This window comes from Neolamprologus brichardi, chromosome 20, assembly GCF_056152115.1.
Source record: "Neolamprologus brichardi isolate AB-2024 chromosome 20, ASM5615211v1, whole genome shotgun sequence".
Lineage (NCBI taxonomy): Eukaryota > Metazoa > Chordata > Actinopteri > Cichliformes > Cichlidae > Neolamprologus > Neolamprologus brichardi.
Genome location: NC_142123.1, coordinates 17,268,050 through 17,292,969, shown reverse-complemented (window position 1 = coordinate 17,292,969; position 24,920 = coordinate 17,268,050). Strand labels below are relative to the sequence as shown.

Here is a 24,920-nt window from a genome sequence, read left to right as displayed (position 1 = left end):
TTGACATATATTTTTCCTTCCTACGATAGGCCGACGGGCAGGGCAGGGCAGCCCGACTGGAAAAATCGCTAGCCCCGGGACGTCGAGCTAGCGATTTTGTGAGCCCTGTATCTGATTGAGGAATCACTCATCTCAAAAGAGAGTTTATTACAGAGAAATGGCTCTTTCCAAAATAAAAGCTATACTATACGCTTCTTCTGGGCTATATTCTCAGCGGCATATTAAACATATCAGGTCCCCATAAGGAGAATCATGTGCTAACGGCTGTCTAAATGACTCGGGTAAAGTTTGTAGCATGCGTGCTTGTTGTTTTTGTCTGCTTCCACTTGTCTTTGCAATAGGATGATGTCGGCGTAAATGTGCAGTCATATTTGTTGTGTTCCCACTAGTGCTGTCAGCGTTAATCTGAAATGAGGTTAACGCCACATAACGGCAAATCTCCGTTAACGAGCTACCACGGATTGCCCCGTGTGTGGGGCTGGACGGCCAACACGTTAACGAGCTAACTGCGCTAACACACTAGTTCCCACCCATGTAATTGAGCATTGCTGGCACATCCAACATACTGTTTTACTTTAGTCCATGACGCGCTTACCTTCAGGGTCATACGTCACATGAAAACCAAAATAGTTCCAAACGCCAGATCTGAATGAGGGTGGGGGAGGTTCAATTTGCCATGTTGCAAGGAGAGCTTAACTTCTGTCTCGCTAGCTTGCCCTGCGCTCAGTGAATCTGCGTTTGACTACTCCGCCTAGGCTGCACTGTCGAGCGCAGATCCACTGAGCGCTCAACACAGACAGCACCGTCAGAAGGAAAGTTGATAAAATAAATTAAAAATGTTGTATTGTTCGATACATATGCATAGCGAACCGAAAGCACTGTATCGAACGGTTCAATATCGATATGAGTATCGTTGCACCCGTAGTATATATTTATATATGTATGTATGCCTGGGTATATCTGTATATATGCAGGTGTATGTATAACTTGTACATATCTTTCTTGTGTAAATGTAAATTTGTTTGTGTTATTGTGTAAATACTTATGCTATTGTGTACTTCACACACACACACAGATGCCAAACTGCTTTCCATTGTTTTTGTAACAATGACAATAAAGAGCTATTCTATTCTATTCCGAACGCGCGGCAGTGATGGCGACAGAGCAGGCCCGGAGGCTGGCCACACGGAAGGCAGATGTGGCGACAGAGCACATCCGGAGGCCGGCCACACGGAAGGCTCGTTCAGGGGGCCGGCCTCGATGGCGATCATGTCCAGCTAGAGGCCAGGAAAGCAGCCGGTGAAGGCGAGGTGGTACAGGCCGAGCTGGATCAGATGGTGGTGTAGCAACCGCAGCGGCCCATGGGACCCTCCAGCTGAGACAGACTGCTGAACGGGCCCCTGGACCCTCCAGCAAAGACAGACACAGGACCAGCAGGCACAGAGACCTCTAGCGGGGACGGATGAGAACTAGCAGGCGCAGAGACCCCTATCAAAGACAGATCAGAACCAGCAGGTGCGGGGACCTCTGGCTGACACAAAGGTAACTTGAGCTGCGCAGGGGCCTGGCTCAGCCCAGGCAGCGCTGACATGGTGCAGTTCTTAGGGGACTGCTTAACCTTCAGGAGGCCAGAATCAGCTGAGGACTGAGACCTAGCCTCTGGGGAGACCCTGGAGTGAATAACTGCAGCTAAGTTACGAGAAACACCCTGGTTGGGAATGAGATTATCTCCCTGAATAGAGATGATGGATTGTTAAGTGGCTGACAGAACCAAAGACTGAGCTACAGGTAGCGGGGACACTGGAGACTGAGCTACAGGTAGCGGGGACACTGGAGACTGAGCTACAGGTAGCTGGGACAATGGAGACTGAGCTACAGGTAGCGGGACACTGGAGACTGAGCTAGTGGCAGCTGGGCAGGTGACACTAGAGACTGAGCTAGTGGCAGCTGGGCAGGTGACTCGGCCAATGCTGACTTTTTAGTCTCTAGGGGTCCACAGGCAGCTGAGGGAGGAAACTCAGCCTCTGGGGAGGCCCTGGAGAACATTTCAATTACTGCAACATTACCACTTAATGTCTTTGAATGAGTGTCAGTAGTCCAAGAAATGAAACATTCGGGTGCACACTGAACAGTCTCTTGAGGTGGCAGCTTGGAAAATAAAACAGTCTTAGTATCATCAGAGCTGGGGTTAATTGTCTCTGGGTTAAAAGCCACAGCTTTAGCACACTCTGGGATAGCTGATACGGGGTTAACAGACTCAGAGAGAGTTAATCCAGGCTCAGAAGAAGCAGAAGAAACACAGCCCTTTGTTTTCTCAGAAGTCTTAAAAATACCAACCTGGGAGAGGTCACATACTATGAAGGTAGATAAGCTACGCATATTAGCTCTCATCAACACACCCCGAACAACCCCAGAAGAAAAAGTCCCAAAGGTCAAACCAGTAATATTGTCCTTTTTAATCACCACAGTCGGCCGCTCTGATATCCCGAGGTCCGACTGTGGTGAGGGGCGTCGACGAAGCATTAGTTGCTGGGTGGGTGGTAGCAGCCGGGGGTGAAGGTGAAGCTTGATCAGAAGAAATTCTGTGCGAACAGGTGAAGTGAGCTAGGGGAGACCAGAAACCAATCGCTGTAGCCGGTTAGCCACAGCTTAGCGAAATTCTTTCCCCTCATGCTCCAGTAACAAATTAATTAATTTGTCCACAGAGCTAAACACCATATAACGCAGACAAACCAGCAACTAACAGAGGCAGACACAAGGCTTAAATACACAGAAGGATACCAAGGGAATGAAACATAGAAGGAGGGCACAGTTGGGAGTAATTAGACATGACATTAGACAAAAACTAAACACACTAACATCAGCCATGGACCTTCAAAGTAAAACAGGAACTCACACATGCAAAGACACAGACTTAGAAACACTGACTTTACACAGAGGAATACGCAGGCAGAAATGACTAAACACTAAACTGAGGAAGAACAGAACCAAAAACCAAAGAGCAAGAAAACCAGAACCAAAATACATCACAATAATTGAAAGCACAAAACGCTGGGTCAACAGACCCAGGATCATGATTATTCTATTCTATTCTGTTCTATTCTATTCTTTGTGAATTTACACAGCTGAATTCAGCAAGATGTAAGCAGATGTTTTGTATCTATTTTACACTGACAGTATAGTGTTAATACTATCTTTATACCGGACAGTATACAATTGGTATAAAGGTGGAATTCAGTCTAATCTAAGCATCATCAGTTATAATTCAAAGTATTAATTAATGTCTGTGTGGCTGGGTGTGGTTTGCGGCTCAGCTGCAGAGGATGGATGGAACAGTGGGTTCTGGGTGTGTTGGAAGGCTAATTCACACACTTGATATCGATCATACAATCATGTCCCCCCTTTTGAGGATGTTGCTGGGACCGGAGAGGAGATCTGTGCATGGTGTGAACCCGGATGAGGACATCTGGAAAGCTTTTGCAGGGAATGCAAATAAAACAAACTGTGTGGGTCCCAACCCAAGCCACCAGTAATATGGACCTGTGACAGATCTAGCCAGCTGAGGTCCTGGCCCATATGGTGGGTGAGCTGGCGGCCATGCAACAGGAGCAGGCAGTGGTGTTTTACCGCCAGTTGTAACAGTGGCAGGACCAGTCTGAACCCTGGATAAAGGTGTTAGAGAGTCTGATTGCTTGGGCTGGTTCCCTGCTGACACTGCCACCAGGAGGTCTTTCAGGTCATGGCAGAGCCGTGCCATTGGAGGAGGAGTGGGCACTGAGGTTGCTCCCACTGAGGTCCAACGAAGCCCAGGCAGCGCCTCTCAGCTTGCCCTTGCCCTAGGTCTCACGCCAAAAGATTATCATTAGCGTTTCCGGGAGGGCTGGATGGAGCCAGAGGACTGGCTTTTCACCTGGCATAGGCAAAAAACCAGCAGCAGTTGCAATTGGCCACGAACCTCCTTCGCTCTGCTGTTGCTCCACAGGTCCCAGGTAGTGGGACTGGTATTCTGTGTCGCTGGCCCTCCAACACCTTCCCTCTTAATGATACACTGTATGTCTCTCTAAGGTGCTGAGGGGGTATACACCAGGCTATGGTGGATGCAGATCCTGGTCCAGCAAACCCTTGTTTGGCCCAGGGCATTGTTGGAAGCAAAATAGGTGGAGATTAAGTTGTGCATGGGGATGTACACAAATATCCCATAGTTGTGCTGCAAATAAAATACAAGGGCAAAATGCATAGTGTAAAGGCTATAGTTAGTACATGCCTGATTAACTATAACTATATGTTATATCTGGGGACAGTTTTGCCTAGGTTTAATAATTGCATGTTTATGACCTTTAGCAGCATGTAGTGTGTGCGCTGCACTGACTGTTGAGGTGACTTTGGAACTTTATTTTTTACAATAATTATAGATGTTTTAAGGCTGTAAAACCCCTCACTACACACTTTATACACTTTTCTCAGGCAGGCATGAATAGTGAGGAACCACTGTAAGTTAAATTCGAATTTGAATTGCTCAGATTGAATCTCAATTGCTCAACTCAAATAAAAGCTTCTAAAATTGAATTTGAATTAGCCTAATTTGAAATCCAATGTACTGGTTTGAAAATGATTGTCACTAAATGAAGAAATTTAATTTAAAATTGTATTCCAGTACATTCCGGTACATGTATTCCGTTACTCCCCAACACTGCATGCATCTATAGTAACATTAAATGACCAGTGGGTTGCACGGTATGGAGTGACACAACCAGTGTAGTGGTTTATGTGCAAACATACCATTAACACTGACACAAATACAAGAAAACAGCCTTTGAATAGCTGTCCACTATAGTGACTACTATGCATGAAAGGGTTAAAACACTCAAACTTCAATGAAAGAGGTGATCATCACTTTTATATGCTCAAGTGCATAGTGTGGAGGACCTCATAAGGCCTTGGGGCAATCAGATGTAAAATACAACATTTATGTGTGTTTTAAATTGTAAGTCCATCACATTTGACTCCTTCTGAGGGGTGGGGGACCTTGGGCCTCTGGGCCTGGGGCTCGGTCCACTTTGGCGCGGCTAGCTGCTGGCAGAGCCCACAGGCACGTCACTGCAGCTCCCTGTGACTTCTGCATGGTGACTGCTGGCTGACCCCACACCTAAGGCTCCTTTCAGCTCTTTCCCTGAGGGTGGCACCGTTGCCCCTCTGATGGTCCTTCATGGGCTTTTATGCTCTGGGAACCTCTGGATGTCTGGGCCTAGATCTCCTCCATGCCTATTTAATGCGCCGGGGACATGGCTATGGCTTCCCACAGCCCTCTAGCAGATCATTACATGGAGAAACCTTTTGAATACAAGTGTGGTCATGTGTTCACACAGGTGTCCTGTAGTCCTCACAGACACAAACTATATCTTCCTTGGCTGCTACCTCAAAGCACATTGTGTGCTTGTGTGGTCTTGCATGCTGCACAATAACATTCAATATTTAGTATTTACTGTTACTTACAATTATCTACGTACTTGCAATGGTGTTGTGTTTATTGTATTGCTCTTTTTTTGATTTTTTTGATTTTTTTTCTCTTTTTTCGTTTTTGCTTTTCTCTCAACAGGTGATTAGGGGATTTTTACATTTTTTTTAAAATGTCTTCTCTCACTGTCTCTTTCTTTCTTTCTTTCTTTCTTTCTTTCTTGTCTCCCAGTCATATGTGTCCCATCTGCAAAAACTTATATAAATATAAATATATAAATTAATTAATTAATTTAAAAAATCAACAGACAAGGTTGTGCCTACATTACATGCTTCCACTTAAATGGATTGGATTACTCAGTACTTACTGAAACAGAGTCAGTTTCTTGGTGAAAATCATGGACCAATAAAAATGTTTGGTGCTTTTTCCTCTATTATCTGTAGGAGGCATACTCTGTGGCACGACAGTTCAACATGATCCCTCCAATTTGTGAACAGGCAGAGTACCACATGTTCCAAAGAGAAAAGGTTGAAGTGCACCTTCCTGAACTCTTCCACAAGATAGGTAAGCAAGCCACCACTGATATGTACAGCATATGTCCCAAAAATTATGACTATTCATTCTTAACTCTAGAACACTTAATGGAGTTTGTAATCCTATCAGTATTACTTGCACGTGGAGAAAAATTACCTGACCTTGGTGTTCTAAATTTAATTAGTATGGATATGTTAATGCATTTTCTAAGATATTCAATCAGCAATGCTAATATCTGATCCTTGTTTATCCAAATGTTCTCTATTACATCAAAACTATCTCCACTTGTGTTGAGCATGTGTGGGGGAATGTACCTATGTGAAGTGTTGGGAAGGTTACTTTTAAAATGTATTCTATTACAGATTACAGAATGCATGCCTCAAAAGGTATTTTGTAGTGTATTCCGTAACTTTACTCAATGAGAATAACGTATTCTGAATACTTTGGATTACTTAATATATTATCAAGCTTTTTACAACTACATGAATCTACTATTGCTATGTGATTTATTACTATTTCTGAGGGTTACTCACCATACCAATACCAACTAGATCTTGAAATCTTAATATCAAATGAGTAACAGTTGGGTGGACATTAGGTAAGGCTGCGATTTTTTGCAGTGATCTCGTATAGAAATTATTCAGCACGTATATAAAACAGGTCCGTTGCTCCGAACTGTAGTAAAGGGACCTCTGGCTAATACGTCTGGTTCCGTGTCGACCTCGTAGCCGAAAACTAGCTTTACTTTGTTGTCTGGGACAACTTTGCTAGCGAGAGACAGAGAGAGGCATTGAAAGGCTGCTTATTGTTTCGGAGGAAAACACAAACACAGTGTACAGTCAGGTTTTTTTGGCTGCAGTGGTTGTTATTATATTTACCTGCTTCCATCTCCCGTCTCTGCTCAGTGATAACTCGTACTTTTCAACTCTCCTACTTTTGCACATAATGGGTATAGGGCAATGCTTGGAACACTCTGCTCATATATTCTTCATATTAAATACCTTTTTGAATAATAATTTTAAACAATATTTCTTCATGTGGGCCACAAGTAGGGGTGACATGGACCGCGAAATTGACACACAGGCATTAGAGCCTCTTAATGCGTGTTTTGTTTGGGATTCCACCAGTGTGGAATTACCAAAGACAGAGAGAGCAAAGCCTAACATATGAAACAGGAAAAGACCGCCATGTAATCCATTTATTTCAACAAAGTAACTGTATTCTGAATACTACCTTTTAAACGGTAACTGTAATGGAATACAGTTACTCATATTTTATATTTTAAATACATAACACGGTATATGTATTCCGTTTCTCCCCAACTCCCCAACACTGCCTACTGTTGTGAAATCAGTTACACCCAGGTTCTTTTATTCCTCGGGCATCCAGAGACGGCACCGGAACTCAGTAGTCATTTTCACAAAAACCTTTATTCATCTTCATTCATCTTCATTTAAGCATGCATCTTCTAGAAGGGGAGATGTGCAAGGCCTATGTCCCTCTGCAAATCTTCTACTCCTCTGTCTGTGAAACACAGTTTTGTAGAAGTGACCCCATCATAAAACCCCCATGGTGTGCTGCAAACTCTGTGTCTGTGTGTATGCACGAGCACGTGAGTGCCTTTGTGTGCGCGTACCCGTATGTCTATGTGAGTGCACGTGAGTGAATGTGCGCGTACCTGTGTATGTGTGAGTGCACCTGAGTGAATGTGCGTGTGGATGTGTGAGTGTAACAGTTTAAGCACTGTGTGTGTGTCTCTGCGTGACTTCCTGGGGGTCATAAAAGTAATCTCACCCAAGCTACACCAAATTCTTCTACACAACATAGAAAACATAGTTAACATTTTACAAGCACTGAGACCCCCACTCTGCATCCACTGGGCCATTGGCCTCTTGTTGTCTTACATTTACAGATAAGGTGGAGAGTCTCCTGCAAACCTACTTCTAAGTTATAACAATTATGAGTTTTATTAAATGCATCAGCATCAGCAACCCCCAACTGTAGCTTCCTGTCTCCTTTTATGGCAGGCAGACCCCCAGTGTCCATAAATTCCTTTCTTTCTAAACAATTACACACACTCTCAGGCCTACAACTAAGCCAAACTAAAACACAGACAAATCCTTCCTTATTCCTCTGATCTAAACAAATTTAACACATCATATTATAATAATTATTTTCTTGTACTCACACTACCTGTGGTTAGGGATGCGTATCGTTTAGGTTTTATCCGATACTGGTGCCAAACTGGTACTTTTGAAATGTTGCTGGTGCTTAAACGGTGCTCGAACCAGAGCTTTAGAGAAATGCAAACACAAACTTTGTCCAAAAACCTCTTACGTTTTTATTTTTAGCAGTCTCTTTTTTCCTGCAAAATGATAACCAAGTTAGCCTTTTCTGTTGATACAACATACCTCCTTTGGTTGGAACCGGTGGCTAGGGCTAGGGCTAGGACTCTCCTATTTGGATTCTTGGGGGATGTTGCTAACTCCAGGTTTGATACCAGGCACCACACCCGCAATATATGTGCTTGGTGTGAGGTCTTGCAGCAAGCTATCAAATATGGTGCTCTTCTCAGCTTTAAAAAAAAACGCTATGCGTGTTTCATCAGATTCGAGGTGTTACCTCCTTTGCACAGTATCACCTTAGGCTGCTGAGTTTGCATCTTCAGGCTGCTGAGTTTGCATCTTTTGCTGTGAAGTACAGCCAGACTTTTGACCACTTCGCCTTGGGCATTTTTAATCTGTAGCTCTGCTCTAAAAAAACGCACATACCTGGGCCTGCCTACTATCCCTGGAAAGGTAAAATGATTGGCTAGAATCGAAAATGTATGACATCTCAGGAAAAAAAAGCACCGAAATAAAGCACCAAAATGCACTGGGTGCCATAATGGCACCGGATATCGGTACCCATCCCTACCTATGGTACTATGTGACTGTGTGCATGGGTTGTGACTGTGTGTGTGTGTGTTGTGATAGTGTTGTGATAGTGGCAGTGGTGTCTGTTTTTGGGACCTGTTTTCGGGTTGGGTTCCCCTGCATCCTGCATGAATTGTTTTATCTTAATTTAGAAATGTAATTATTGACAAGACTCAACAAGCACTGATAGTGTAATCTACAGCTGTGGCCAAACGTTTAGAGAATGAGAAGTCTTGGGGGGTTTTTTTGTTTGTTAAAGTTTCTTTTTACAAACTTTGCTGTTTCAGTTGTATACCATATTATATCACTTCAAACAGAGGTGATCCAGTAATGCTACACTAATGAATTAAACTATGCACTTTAGCTAACGTTATTAAGTTAGCTAAAGAGTTGTGTTGGGATGTTGTGCAAGACATTAATAAACCTAAAATACAATGTTTTGGACATTAATTTGCATGTTTCCCTACTGTAGGGGGCTCTGAGAGGGTACAATATGACAACTGTGGAATTCTATAAGACACAGTCAATCATATTTGTTTGTCAAAGCTGAACCAAGGGCAAACTACACTAAATCATAAGCATAAAAGTTACTGTACAACTATCATTTTTTAACATGACGCTTGTTCTTATACATGTGATACATTTATTACCAACCAGAGAGTTTATCTGCTGACTTCTGAAGTCTTAATCCATCTCCAGCTCAAGATAATGTAGATTCCCATCAGTAACACTTTCGGTCCGCTGGTAAAATGTAGTTCTATTAATCTGCGCTCAATTACCCTGGAAGCGGAACTGGATGCAAGTCACAAAAAACAGAATTTTGGAACTGAAATTCCAACTGAAACTGAATGGTGATAAATTAAACTGAAATTATTCAAGAGCTACATTTTTAAAGGACAAAATATAGTTTCAAAGCAAATGAATTAACTTCAAATTCAGTTTCTGATGGCACAAAGTTCTGCCCATAGTACTGGCCATGTTCCTGGCACTTCGACACTTCCTGTCTCGATTGCGTGGTTGTCTAGACAGGCAGCACAGTTGCCACAGCCTATATCAACTAGCAGGAGGGGCTGGGCTCTCCTCCCCTCTGCAAACTGGCCGCCCAGCTGTGGCAGTGGGCTCACTGCCAATTCCTCTCCCTCTGGGCAGTTCATGTGCCAAGTTCCCTGAACATGGCAGCAGACATTATGTCCAGGGGCAGTCCATGCCCAGGGGAGTTAAGGGCAGAGGTCGACCTCTTTGCCTCCAGGGAATTGACACACTGCCCTCTGTACTTCTCCCTGAAGTCTGACGACACCCCTCTAGGGTGAGGTGCCCTCGTGCATCCCTGGCCCCAGGCGCTCCTTTACACCTTTGCCCCTTTCTCCCTCCTCCACTCGGTCCTCCGCCCTGGTTTTAAGTAATCCCACCCCTCCTGGATGGCATGCCCTGGGACCTCCTGCCCCAGGCCATCCTTTCCCTGCAAGGCTGCGGCTCATGGCCTGGCCCCTGAGGGGGAGAGGCTGCGCTCCTTAAGACTTCCTGCCCCTGTCGTGAACACCATGCAGGAATCTTGTGCACCATCCACGAGGGCTTCCTACTGCTATCACTGGGGACTGTTTGCTTCCTGGTGCGTGGTCCACAGGCTGGACCCCATGGTGTGACAGTCAATACCATCCTGCAGTTCCAGCTAGAGGCAGGCAGAGCTGCTGTTATCCTTCATGGGTTAGTGGCTGTGATTAAGGCTGTTCACCTTGGTCGCTCAGCGCTCAGCAACGCTAACGCCGCTTTGATTTCACGGTTGCTAGGGGTGTCCAGCACCTAACAGCTCGGTTTCCCCTTGGGACCTGGAACTGGTCCTTAGTGCCCTCCAGTGCCCTCCATTTGAGCTCCTGGAAGATGCTAAGTTGAAGTGGCTATCGCTTAAGACCGCCTTCTGGCCATAACTTCCACCAGAAGAATAAGTGAGCTCCATGCACTGTCTGCCACAGTGACTGCTTGATGGGAAGGGGGTGGTCCTCGGGCCCAACACTGCCTTCTTGCCTTCTTGCCACAAGTCCTCTCGGACTTTTACTTTTCTCAGACGGTTGAGCAGCACTCAGCTCCCACTGAAGGGTTGGAATGAGAGGCAGCTCTGCGTCTGAAGGCTCTGTGACCTATCCGAGCTCTGGTTCTGTATGTTGCACGTACCCCGTCACTTTGGACAATGGACTAGTGGTCTAAGTCCCAGTTAATCCTGCAGGCTTATGCCTCAGTAGGAGCTCCTCTTCCCTAGGGTGTTCAGGCCCACTTGACCTGCAGGGTGGACTTCTTGGGCCATACGGACGGGCGCTGCCCTCTCGGCCATTTGTACATTGACGACTTTGTCCTCGGCCACCACCTTTACGCATTTTTTCTGCTTGAACGTGGCAGCCTGCTCATCACTTGAAAGCAGATGCTGGGTGCCCATTGGCGGTAGCCATCCTTCCCCGGTCAGCCTAGCATCTTGCGGGCTGACCTAGAGTGGCCGCTCAGTTGCAGTCTTTACGTCTTTTGGGACCAGTTCAGGCCAGTCTTATGTCTGGCGAAGCCCTGACCGGGGTGGCATATGTATATGTACATTTGTAAATAGTTCGTTAATACATTCTGGGATTTGGTTGCACTGTCTTCTCGTGGGGTGTCTTACAGAGTTACCTCGTACATATGGAATATATAACAGACTGGAGAGTCTCGATATGATAGAGAATGTAAGGTTACATTGTAACCTTTGTTCTCTGGGTCATACCCCATACATATGGAATATGTAATGGAGTGGAGAGATATTATCTCACTCAGAGAACCAAGGTTACAATGTAACCATATGTTAAGTGGCCTTCTGAACACAGATTCATAATCTGGAAATTAAAGAAATAATTTTTTAAATATTCTGTATGTAATCCTTTTGGACATGCAGGCATTGGAGCTATGACATGGTGTCCACTGGCTTGTGGGATCATCTCAGGGAAATATAACAATGGAATCCCTCCTTATTCACGTGCTTCACTTAAGGTAATATCCCAATATTTAATATCCATCTGGTATTAAACAAAGGAACTGTCATGGTCCTGGGTTGTTTGACCCAGTTTTTTGTGTTTCATTGTATTTTGATATTCATTGTTTATGTTTTGGCTCATTGAGTCTTTTTTGAGTCTGTGTTCCGTCATCCTACCTGTTCCAAGGTTGCCTAGTTTCAGCTCTTTATTCATTTAGACTCCTTATGTCATCTTCCCTTGTGTTGAAGTTACCCTTGTTGTTGTGTGTGTCTTACCTCTTATGTTATGCCTGCGTGGTTTATGTTGTCAAGTTCGGGTCACGTCTGTGTTCCGTCATGCTACCTGTTTTATGTTGAAAGTCCTTGTGTTTCTTTGGTCATTGTATTTAGTTTTACTCTCCCCTGTGTTCTCATTGTTTCATTGTAGTCAGCTGTGTCCTCATGTCTCTCCACTTCCCCTGATTACCTCATGCGTGTGTTTAGTCCTATATATATATATATATATATATATATATATATATATATATATACATGCATATATATATATATATATATATATATATATATATATATATATATATATATATATACATGCACATATATATATATATATATATATATAGACATGCATATATATATATATATATATATGTGTGTGTGTGTGTGTGTATATGTGTGTGTATATATATATGTACTCTCAGTGGCAAGGGAACAATAATAAGAGAACAGCACCACCAAGGCTGGAGACGGAGCAATACTGAAAGAGCATATGGGAGAAGGACGCAACCCATAACGGCAATGCTCAGTGGCTAGTGGATCTGAGGGCAGACCATAGTGACCTCCCTGAACAGGGTCCAGTAACCATCACAGTGGCAGATATCCAAGAAAGGGTCTCCAGTATGAAGAGTTGGACAGCACCAGGGCCCGACATGGTTCACGCCTACTGGCTAAAGAAGCTGACTGCACTCCACGAGCGTCTGGCAGCACAAATGAACCAGCTGCTAGTTAACGAGGGACACCCGGAATGGCTAACCGAAGGTCGGATAGTCCTGATCCCCAAGGACCCCAAGAAGGGACCAGTCCCCTCCAACTACCGACCAATAACCTGCCTCAGTACTACATGGAAGCTCCTGTCAGGCATCATATCAGCTAAGATAAACAGGCACATGGGTCAATACATGAGCGGGACACAGAAAGGAATTGGCAAGAATACCAGAGGCGCAAAACACCAGCTACTGGTAGACAGAACAGTCAGCCGAGACTGCAAGACCAGACTGACCAACCTGTGCACTGCCTGGATTGATTACAAGAAGGCCTATGACTCAATGCCCCACAGCTGGATACTGGAATGACTAGAATTGTACAAGATCAATGGGACCCTAAGAGCCTTCATCAGGAACTCAATGGGGATGTGGCGTACAACACTAGAGGCCAACTCCAAGCCCATAGCACAAGTCACCATCAAGTGCGGGATCTACCAAGGAGATGCTCTGTCCCCACTGCTGTTCTGCATAGGCCTGAACCCCCTCAGTGAGATCATTAACAAGACTGGCTACGGATACCGACTACGGATACCGACTACGGATACCGACTACGGAACGGAGCAGTTGTCAGCCACCTCCTGTACATGGATGACATCAAGCTGTATGCCAAGAGTGAACGAGACATCGATTCACTGATCCACACTACCAGGCTATACAGCAATGACATTGGAATGTCGTTCGGGCTGGAGAAGTGTAGTCGGATGGTAACAAAGAGAGGGAAGGTAGTCAGAACTGAGGGGATTGAACTACCAGAAGGCAACATTGCAGACATAGAGGACAGTTACAAGTACCTGGGGATCCCGCAGGCGAATGGGAACCATGAAGAGGCCGCTAGGAAAGCTGCAACCACCAAGTACCTGCAGAGGGTCAGGCAAGTCCCGAGGAGTCAGTTGAACGGTAAGAACAAGATCCGGGCCATCAACACGTACGCCCTGCCCGTGATCAGGTACCCTGCTGGGGTAATAGGCTGGCCAAAGGAGGAGATAGAAGCCACTGACATAAAGACAAGAAAGCTTCTTACCATGCATGGAGGGTTTCACCCCAAGTCCAGCACTATGAGGCTGTACGCTAAGCGGAAGGAAGGGGGCCGGGGACTGGTGAGTGTCAGCACCACAGTCCAGGATGAGACAAGGAACATCCAAGAATACATCACGAAGATGGCCCCAACTGACAGCGTGCTCAGTGAATACCTCAGGCAGCAGTAACCCAAGAAAGAGGAGGGAGACGAGGAACCATCATGGAAGGACAGGCCCCTGCACGGTATGTACCACCGGCAGATAGAGGAGGTGGCTGATATCCAGAAATCCTATCAGTGGCTGGACAAAGCTGGACTGAAAGATAGCACAGAGGCACTAATCATGGCAGCACAAGAACAAGCTCTGAGTACAAGATCCATAGAGGCTGGGGTCTATCACACCAGGCAAGACCCCAGGTGCAGGCTGTGTAAAGATGCCCCAGAGACAATCCAGCACATAATAGCAGGTTGCAAGATGCTAGCAGGCAAGGCATACATGGAACGCCATAACCAAGTGGCCGGCATAGTGTACAGGAACATCTGTGCCGAGTATAACCTGGAAGTCCCGAGGTCAAAATGGGAAATGCCCCCAAGGGTGGTAGAGAATGACCGAGCTAAGATCCTGTGGGACTTCCAGATACAGACGGACAAAATGGTGGTGGCTAACCAACCGGACAAAGTGGTGGTAGACAAACAGAAGAAGACGGCCGTAGTGATCGATGTAGCAGTTCCAAATGACAGCAATATCAGGAAGAAGGAACACGAGAAGCTGGAGAAATACCAAGGGCTCAGAGAAGAGCTCGAGAGGATGTGGAGGGTGAAGGTAACGGTGGTCCCCGTGGTAATCGGAGCACTAGGTGCGGTGACTCCCAAGCTAGGCGAGTGGCTCCAGCAGATCCCGGGAATAACATCGGAGATCTCTGTCCAGAAGAGCGCAGTCCTGGGAACAGCTAAGATACTGCGCAGGACCCTCAAGCTCCCAGGCCTCTGGTAGAGGACCCGAGCTTGAAGGAGAAACCGCCCGCAGGGGCGTGCTGGGTGTTTATATATATATATATTTACTCTCAGGGTACCTGATCACGGGCAGGGCGTACGTGTTGATGGCCCGGATCTTGTTCTTACCGTTCAACTGACTCCTCAGGACTTGCCTGACCCTCTGCAGGTACTTGGTGGTTGCAGCTTTCCTAGCGGCCTCTTCATGGTTCCCATTCGCCTGCGGGATCCCCAGGTACTTGTAACTGTCCTCTATGTCTGCAATGTTGCCTTCTGGTAGTTCCTCTCTTTGTTACCATCCGACTACACTTCTCCAGCCCGAATGACATTCCAATGTCATTGCTGTATAGCCTGGTAGTGTGGATCAGTGAATCGATGTCTCATTCACTCTTGGCATACAGCTTGATGTCATCCATGTACAGGAGGTGGCTGACAACTGCTCCGTTCCGTAGTCGGTATCCGTAGCCAGTCTTGTTAATGATCTCACTGAGGGGGTTCAGGCCTATGCAGAACAGCAGTGGGGACAGAGCATCTCCTTGGTAGATCCCGCACTTGATGGTGACTTGTGCTATGGGCTTGGAGTTGGCCTCTAGTGTTGTACGCCACATCCCCATTGAGTTCCTGATGAAGGCTCTTAGGGTCCCATTGATCTTGTACAATTCTAGTCATTCCAGTATCCAGCTGTGGGGCATTGAGTCATAGGCCTTTTTGTAATCAATCCAGGCAGTGCACAGGTTGGTCAGTCTGGTCTTGCAGTCTCGGCTGACTGTTCTGTCTACCAGTAGCTGGTGTTTTGCGCCTCTGGTATTCTTGCCAATTCCTTTCTGTGTCCCGCTCCTGTTTATCTTAGCCGATATGATGCCTGACAGGAGCTTCCATGTAGTACTGAGGCAGGTTATTGGTCGGTAGTTGGAGGGGACTGGTCCCTTCTTGGGGTCCTTGGGGATCAGGACTATCCGACCTTCGGTTAGCCATTCTGGGTGTCTCTCATCAACTAGCAGCTGGTTCATTTGTGCTGCCAGACGCTCGTGGAGTGCAGTCAGCTTCTTCAGTAGATCAGCTTGTTAGTGTCGGTAATCGTGGCTGTAGGTATCGTCCGTAGTGCTGCATTAACATCATCTAGCAGACCTTCTGAGGGTACTTCACGTAATCTTGGTAACCGGCTACGGGGGGCCCAGGTTTCAAGCTTGGCCATGATCCTATCTTTCAGGTCAGTTCCTCTCGCACTCAATGATCCTTCTCCTGTCGCACTTGGGGCTATGTACCCAATCTCGGGTGGGGGTGATGATATCTCCCCCCTGACCTGGCGTCCTGACTCCTCCTTGCCGTAGCATTTATGTTGTACCTCGTCAATCTCTAGCTGTGAGAGCAGGATGTTGGAACACTGAGCTACTAGTTGTTTCGCCGTCATTGTGGATGTTGGGTATCGAAGAATCCATAGGTCCCTCATCCTATTCACGTAGCCCCTTCCGCCGGGGTTACTTGCGTAGTAGCATTCCAACAACGCCCTGTTTTCGTCTCTTGCCCACCGATGCCTTCTTGTTCCAGTAGCCCACTTCTCGTCAGGGTGCCCTGGTTCCGCAACACCTGACGCGGACCTTGTTGATCCGGGCGACGTCCAAGCCGGCATGCCTTCATATTTATCTGTCTCGCTCATGTCTGCGGTAGGCTCGCTTAGCATATATATATATATATATATATATATATATACAGTGGGGCAAAAAAGTATTTAGTCAGCCACCGATTGTGCAAGTTCCCCCACTTAAAATGATGACAGAGGTCAGTAATTTGCACCAGAGGTACACTTCAACTGTGAGAGACAGAATGTGAAAAAAAAATCCATGAATTCACATGGTAGGATTTTTAAAGAATTTATTCGTAAATCAGGGTGGAAAATAAGTATTTGGTCAATAACAAAAATACAACTCAATACTTTGTAACATAACCTTTGTTGGCAATAACAGAGGTCAAACGTTTACTATAGGTCTTTACCAGGTTTGCACACACAGTAGCTGGTATTTTGGCCCATTCCTCCATGCAGATCTTCTCAAGAGCAGTGATGTTTTGGGGCTGTCGCCGAGCAACACGGACTTTCAACTCCCGCCACAGATTTTCTATGGGGTTGAGGTCTGGAGACTGGCTAGGCCACTCCAGGACTTTCAAATGCTTCTTACGGAGCCACTCCTTTGTTGCCCGGGCGGTGTGTTTTGGATCATTGTCATGTTGGAAGACCCAGCCTCGTTTCATCTTCAAAATTCTCACTGATGGAAGGAGGTTTTGGCTCAAAATCTCACGATACTTGGCCCCATTCATTCTGTCCTTAACACGGATCAGTCGTCCTGTCCCCTTGGCAGAAAAACAGCCCCATAGCATGATGTTTCCACCCCCATGCTTCACAGTAGGTATGGTGTTCTTGGGATGCAACTCAGTATTCTTCTTCCTCCAAACACGACGAGTTGAGTTTATACCAAAAAGTTCTACTTTGGTTTCATCTGACCACATGACATTCTCCCAATCCTCTGCTGTATCATCCATGTGCTCTCTGGCAAACTTCAGATGGGCCTGGACATGCACTGGCTTCAGCAGCGGAACACGTCTGGCACTGCGGGATTTGATTCCCTGCCGTTGTAGTGTGTTACTGATGGTGACCTTTGTTACTTTGGTCCCAGCTCTCTGCAGGTCATTCACCAGGTCCCCCCGTGTGGTTCTGGGATCTTTGCTCACCGTTCTCATGATCATTTTGACCCCACGGGATGAGATCTTGCGTGGAGCCCCAGATCGAGGGAGATTATCAGTGGTCTTGTATGTCTTCCATTTTCTGATGATTGCTCCCACAGTTGATTTTTTCACACCAAGCTGCTTGCCTATTGTAGATTCACTCTTCCCAGTCTGGTGCAGGTCTACAATTCTTTTCCTGGTGTCCTTCGAAAGCTCTTTGGTCTTGGCCATGGCGGAGTTTGGAGTCTGACTGGTTGAGGCTGTGGACAGGTGTCTTTTCTACAGATGATGAGGTCAAACAGGTGCCATTCATACAGGTAACGAGTGGGGGACAGAAAAGCTTCTTACAGAAGACGTTACAGGTCTGTGAGAGCCAGGGATTTTCCTTGTTTGAGGTGACCAAATACTTATTTTCCACCCTGATTTACGAATAAATTCTTTACAAATCCTACCATGTGAATTCATGGATTTTTTTTTCACATTCTGTCTCTCACAGTTGAAGTGTACCTCTGGTGCAAATTACTGACCTCTGTCATCATTTTAAGTGGGGGAACTTGCACAATCGGTGGCTGACTAAATACTTTTTTGCCCCACTGTATATATATATATAGTTTGGGCAACCTTGTTAATGGTCATTATTTTCCTGTATAAATCGTTGGTTGTTACGATAAAAAATGTCAGTTAAATATATCATATAGGAGACACACACAGTAATATTTGAGAAGTGAAATGAAGTTTATCGGATTTACAGAAAGTGTGCAATAATTGTGCGATAATTTTTTAAACAATTATTTAATAATTGTTAAAACAATTATTGTTTGTTTAAACAATTATTGCACAGAAAGTATGCAATAATTGTGCAATAATTGTTTAAACAAAATCAGGCAGGTGCATAAATTTGGTGCATAAATTTGTGCACCACAAAAAAAGAAATGAAATCAATATTTAGTAGATCTGCCTTTTTCAGAAATCACAGCCTCTAAACCAGGGGTTGGCAACCTTCGGCTCCAGAGCCACATGCCGCTCTTTAGTCCTTATACTGTGGCTCCGCATGGTTTGGGGAAATGAATTAGAAGTAATTGGCTGAAGTGTATTTTATTGATGTTAGTTATTTTTTAACTTGTAGTTCTACATTGGAAGATTATTGTGATATTGAAATATAAAAATATAATTATACTCTATTATTTTTTCATCGCTCAAAATAAGAGTCACACTCGCGGAAGCCGGTATGCCCGCCGAAACGGCATGCATTTATCAAGACTTTTAACCGCAGGTAGGCCAATTATGGATCTTCGGATCCACATTATGTCAGCGGCTATTCTCCACCGTGAACTATGTTAAAAACAAACACCGCTCACGCCTCACAGATGACAGCTTACAGTCCTGTGTAAAGATGAAAGTGACTTTCTACAGCCCCGATTTGCAGACGCTGTACGCAGAGGTCCCGGAGCAGAAGTCCCATGGTAAACATACCACGGCTGATCCGACAATGTTTGCATGAACACACTTTTCAGCATCTCTTTATAGACAACTTTTCACACACGGTTGCTGTACGCATACTGCCGGCTGTAGCTTTTCAGCTCACAGCCTGACACATGCCAACACAACAGGATAGATAGCACAGACGTTAAGGCGGCGAGGCGTGATTGCGGGTGCCGCTCACGTGCGTCCGCCTCCCCTGCAGCGGTACTGCAGACCACGCCCCGCCACACACATTAACCAGGTAAAATACATATTTAGGCAGAATTTTGCAAATATCTATTTTTTATTTTTTAGCAGCATAGTGCTTTTTTTTCCCAATTATTTTTTAAAAGTCAGGTCAAGGCTCCAAAAGCCCAAAGGCGATATGAGGGTGGTGGCTCACAACAATTTTTGTCTGCTACATGGATCATTTTAGTTCAGCTGGGTGTCTTTCCTTTGGTTATATTTTTTTAAGAGTTCAAAATGTGTTAATTACATAAATATAATGTAATTTTCTTTGTAGCACTTCATGGATTTCATAAGCAACAAACCTTAGTTGTTCACACAAAGTATAAAGGTAAAAAACAATATATACAGTGTTATCTTCGTTTTAGATGTCAAAACGTATTTGCGGCTCCCAGTGTTTTCTTTTGCATGGAAACCGGGTCCAACTGGCTCTTTGGGTCTTAAAGGTTGCTGACCCCTGCTCTAAACGCTTCCTGTAGGTTCCAATGAGAGTCTGGATTGTGGTTGAAGGTATTTTGGACCATTCCTCTTTACAAAATCTCTCTAGTTCTATTCAGGTTTGATGGCTTCTGAGCATGGACAGCTCTCTTTAACTCACACCACAGATTTTCAATAATATTCAGGTCTGGGGACTGAGATGGCAATTCCAGAACATTGTACTTGTTCCTCTGCAGGAATGCCTTAGTGGAATTTGAGCAGTGTTTTGGGTTGTTGTCTTGTTGAAAGATCCAGCCCCGGCGCAGCTTCAGCCTTGTCACTGATTCCTGGACATTGGTCTCCAGAATCTGCTGATACTGAGTGGAATCCATGTGTCCCTCAACTTTGACAAGATTCCCAGTCCCTGCACTGGCCACACAGCCCCACAGATAAGAGAGATAAGAGATAACTCTTTATTGTCATTGCACAGTAGTAGAACGAAATTGGAAAACTGTCCTACGTCGGCACTATGCAACACAAACAACACAAGGGAGGTAGCCAGTCAGGTCAGCTATTTGCATTGATTAGGGCTATTGCCCTGTTGTAAAAGCTGTCCTTGAGTCTGTTTGTCCGGGACCTCAGCAGCCTGAACCTCCTGCCAGACAGCAGCAGCTTAAACACCCAGTGTCCTGGGTGTGTACAGTCCCGTAGGATGCTGCGTGCCCTCTTGAGACAGCAAGTGCTGTACAGGTCTTTCAGGGAGGAAAGAGGATGTCCAATGTTTTTTTGGGCCATATTAATGACCCTCTGGAGTGCCTTTCTGTGTGCTGTGGTGCAGCTGAAGAACCATACATCGATGCAATATGTCAGCACACTTTCAATGGAGCAGTGGTAGAATGGCCAGCAGCTCCTTCTTCAGGTCTGTTTTTCTGAGGATTCTCAGAAAGTGTTGTTCGGCCTTCTTTAAAACCGCAGAGGTGTTAGAGCTCGATTGGAGGTCTGTGTCTATGTGCACACCCAGAAACTTGAAACTGGAGACCCTTTCCACGCACTCCCCGTTGATGCTGACAGGCTGCAGCTCAGACTCCCTCCTTCTGAAGTCAACTACCAGTTCTTTTGTCTTGGGGGTATTGAGGTCCAGGTTGTTATCTACACACCAATCTGACAGCCTCTGAAACTTCAGCTCTGTACGCCGTCTCATCTCCCCCAGAGATGAGCCTCACCACGGTGGTATCATCTGCAAACTTGATGACTGCATTGTCCGGATGGGTAATAACACAGTCATGTGTGTACAGAGTGTACAGTAGGGGACTCAGTACACAGCCTTGTGGAGAGCCGGCTGAGGAAAGATGAGGCCCTACTTTAACTCTCTGTACATGGTCTGAGAGGAAGTCTCTGATCCAGAGGCAGGTGGTAGAAGGAAGTCCGATTTCCAGCAGTTTAACTATTAGTCTGTCCGGGAGTATTGTATTGTAAGCAGAACTAAAGTCAACAAAGAGCAGCCTGGCGTAACGGCCCTGCACTTCCAGGTGAGAGATGGTGGTGTGGAGCATTGTAGCAATGGCATCTTCAGTTGATCTCTTAGCTCTGCATGCGAACTGGAGCGGGTCGAGTGTGGGTGGTAGACAGGACATGATGTGACGTCGGACCAGTTTCTCGAAGCACAGCATGATGGAACCACCACCATATTTTACTGAAGGTAGCAGGTGTTTTTTTTAGAATGCTGTGTTCTTTTTCCTCCATGCATAATGCCCCTTGTTATGCCCAAGTACTTCTGCCTACTCCTTTTCAAACAAATAATGGAATGATATTTTGTAATGATTGTGAAGGCACATGTTTGAAATGTTTGAAATAAAAATGAACTGAACTGAACTAAACTGAAATAACTCAATTTTAGTTTTATCAGTCCACAGCACCTTATTCCAGAATGAAGCTGGCTTGTCCAAATGTGCTGTAGCATACCTCAAGTGGCTCTGTTTGTGCTGTGGGCGGAGAAAAGGCTTACTCTGCATCACTTTCGCATACAGCATCTCCTTGTGTAAAGTGCGGTTGAACGATGCACAGTGATTCCATGTGCTGCAAGATGATGTTGCAGGTCTTTGGTGCTGGTCTGTGGGTTGACTCTAACTCTTCTCACCATTCGTTGCTTCTGTCTATCCGAGATTTTTCTTGGTCTGCCACTTCAAATCTTAACTTAAACTGAGCCTGTGGTCTTCAATTTTGTCAATATGTTCCTAACTGTGGAAACAGACAGCTTAAATCTCTGAGACAGCTTTCTGTATCCTTCCCCTAAACCATGATGGTGAACAATCTTTGTCTTCAGGTCATTTGAGAGTTGTTTTGAGATCCCCATGTTGCTACAGTGGGGCAAAAAAGTATTTAGTCAGCCACCGATTGTGCAAGTTCCCCCACTTAAAATGATGACAGAGGTCAGTAATTTGCACCAGAGGTACACTTCAACTGTGAGAGACAGAATGTGAAAAAAAAAAATCCATGAATTCACATGGTAGGATTTGTAAAGAATTTATTCGTAAATCAGGGTGGAAAATAAGTATTTGGTCAATAACAAAAATACAACTCAATACTTTGTAACATAACCTTTGTTGGCAATAACAGAGGTCAAACGTTTACTATAGGTCTTTACCAGGTTTGCACACACAGTAGCTGGTATTTTGGCCCATTCCTCCATGCAGATCTTCTCAAGAGCAGTGATGTTTTGGGGCTGTCGCCGAGCAACACGGACTTTCAACTCCCGCCACAGATTTTCTATGGGGTTGAGGTCTGGAGACTGGCTAGGCCACTCCAGGACTTTCAAATGCTTCTTACGGAGCCACTCCTTTGTTGCCCGGGCGGTGTGTTTTGGATCATTGTCATGTTGGAAGACCCAGCCTCGTTTCATCTTCAAAGTTCTCACTGATGGAAGGAGGTTTTGGCTCAAAATCTCACGATACTTGGCCCCATTCATTCTGTCCTTAACACGGATCAGTCGTCCTGTCCCCTTGGCAGAAAAACAGCCCCATAGCATGATGTTTCCACCCCCATGCTTCACAGTAGGTATGGTGTTCTTGGGATGCAACTCAGTATTCTTCTTCCTCCAAACACGACGAGTTGAGTTTATACCAAAAAGTTCTACTTTGGTTTCATCTGACCACATGACATTCTCCCAATCCTCTGCTGTATCATCCATGTGCTCTCTGGCAAACTTCAGACGGGCCTGGACATGCACTGGCTTCAGCAGCGGAACACGTCTGGCACTGCGGGATTTGATTCCCTGCCGTTGTAGTGTGTTACTGATGGTGACCTTTGTTACTTTGGTCCCAGCTCTCTGCAGGTCATTCACCAGGTCCCCCCGTGTGGTTCTGGGATCTTTGCTCACCGTTCTCATGATCATTTTGACCCCACGGGATGAGATCTTGCGTGGAGCCCCAGATCGAGGGAGATTATCAGTGGTCTTGTATGTCTTCCATTTTCTGATGATTGCTCCCACAGTTGATTTTTTCACACCAAGCTGCTTGCCTATTGTAGATTCACTCTTCCCAGTCTGGTGCAGGTCTACAATTTTTTTCCTGGTGTCCTTCGAAAGCTCTTTGGTCTTGGCCATGGCGGAGTTTGGAGTCTGACTGGTTGAGGCTGTGGACAGGTGTCTTTTATACAGATGATGAGGTCAAACAGGTGCCATTCATACAGGTAACGAGTGGGGGACAGAAAAGCTTCTTACAGAAGACGTTACAGGTCTGTGAGAGCCAGGGATTTTCCTTGTTTGAGGTGACCAAATACTTATTTTCCACCCTGATTTACGAATAAATTCTTTACAAATCCTACCATGTGAATTCATGGATTTTTTTTCACATTCTGTCTCTCACAGTTGAAGTGTACCTCTGGTGCAAATTACTGACCTCTGTCATCATTTTAAGTGGGGGAACTTGCACAATCGGTGGCTGACTAAATACTTTTTTGCCCCACTGTATTCTTCAGAGAGAATTGAAAGAGGAGGGAAACTTACAAATGACCCCCTTAAATACTCTTTCTCATTATTGGATTTACCTGTGTATGTAGGTCAGGGGTCACTGAGCTTACCAAGGCAATTTGAGTTCCAATAATTAGTTCTAAAGGTTTTGGAATCAATAAAATGACAACAGTGCCCAAATTTATTCACCTGCCTGATTTTGTTTAAACAATTATTGCACACTTTCTGTAAATCCAATAAACTTCATTTCACTTCTCAAATATCACTTTGTGTGTCTCCTATATGATATACTTAACTGACATTTTTTTATTGTAACAACTAGGGATGCACTGATACCGGTATCAGGTATCGGCCTCGATACCACATTTTCTAAAGTACTCGTACTTGTTAAAAGTCCCCCGATACCGGGGACCGATACCACGGTCTGAGACCTGTGTATGTTCTGTCTATGTTTGAGCGGCATGTAAGGGGTTAATCACAGGCACCGAGTGCCCACCCCCAGGCCCCGGCTGCAGCTCAGAGCTGAGAGAAGGGCAGGCAAGACAAGTCAGCCGTGTGGAACTATTTCAAAGTGAACGAAGACGCGAAAACAAAGGCGGACTGCAAATTGTGCTCAGCGAAATTGTCCAGAGGAGGCTCAAAAGGTAGCGCATTTAACACAAGTAATTTAATCAAGCACCAAAATCCCAACACGACAATGAGTACAAGGAGTTTACCCACGCTTATTTACCCATGCTTATTAGCACAGAGGAGCATAGCTGATGCTATAGCAGTGGGGCAGAAAATAGTTGGGCATTTTAAACATTCCGCCTTAGCCTACTCCCGCCTCGAGGACATTCAGGGACAGCTCAACCAGCCAATAAAGAGACTGCAGCAGGATGTACAGACGCGCTGGAACAGGCGACTGTTGCCATCCTCGCCCCCTTTGAAGAACTAACTAAAAAAGTGAGCAGCTACGACGCACTACCCTCTGATGTCATCCGAGCTGTGACTGTGCTTGTGAGACTTCTAAACAGAAAAACAGACGAGTAAATACCTCTCAGCCCCATGTAGCAGTGTGGAAAGTGAAAGGCTTTTTAGCTCAGTGTCGCACATTATAGATGAAAACAGAAACAGTCTGACTGCTGATAATGCAGAAAAGCTACTTTTCTTAAAAAAAAACCCTGC

The 24,920-nt window shown here is 45.3% G+C and overlaps 1 protein-coding gene across 1 annotated transcript in view; it reads left to right on the top strand.

Moving 5' to 3' along the window:
* LOC102794584 (voltage-gated potassium channel subunit beta-2-like) overlaps window positions 1-24,920 on the top strand; it is a 235,649-nt gene that overhangs the window by 160,722 nt on the left and 50,007 nt on the right. Inside the window, exons 11-12 of the mRNA XM_087833517.1 lie at window positions 5,899-6,019; window positions 11,816-11,910. Coding sequence (XP_087689643.1) covers window positions 5,899-6,019; window positions 11,816-11,910 — 216 coding nt within the window. The remainder of the gene's footprint in view (window positions 1-5,898; window positions 6,020-11,815; window positions 11,911-24,920) is intronic.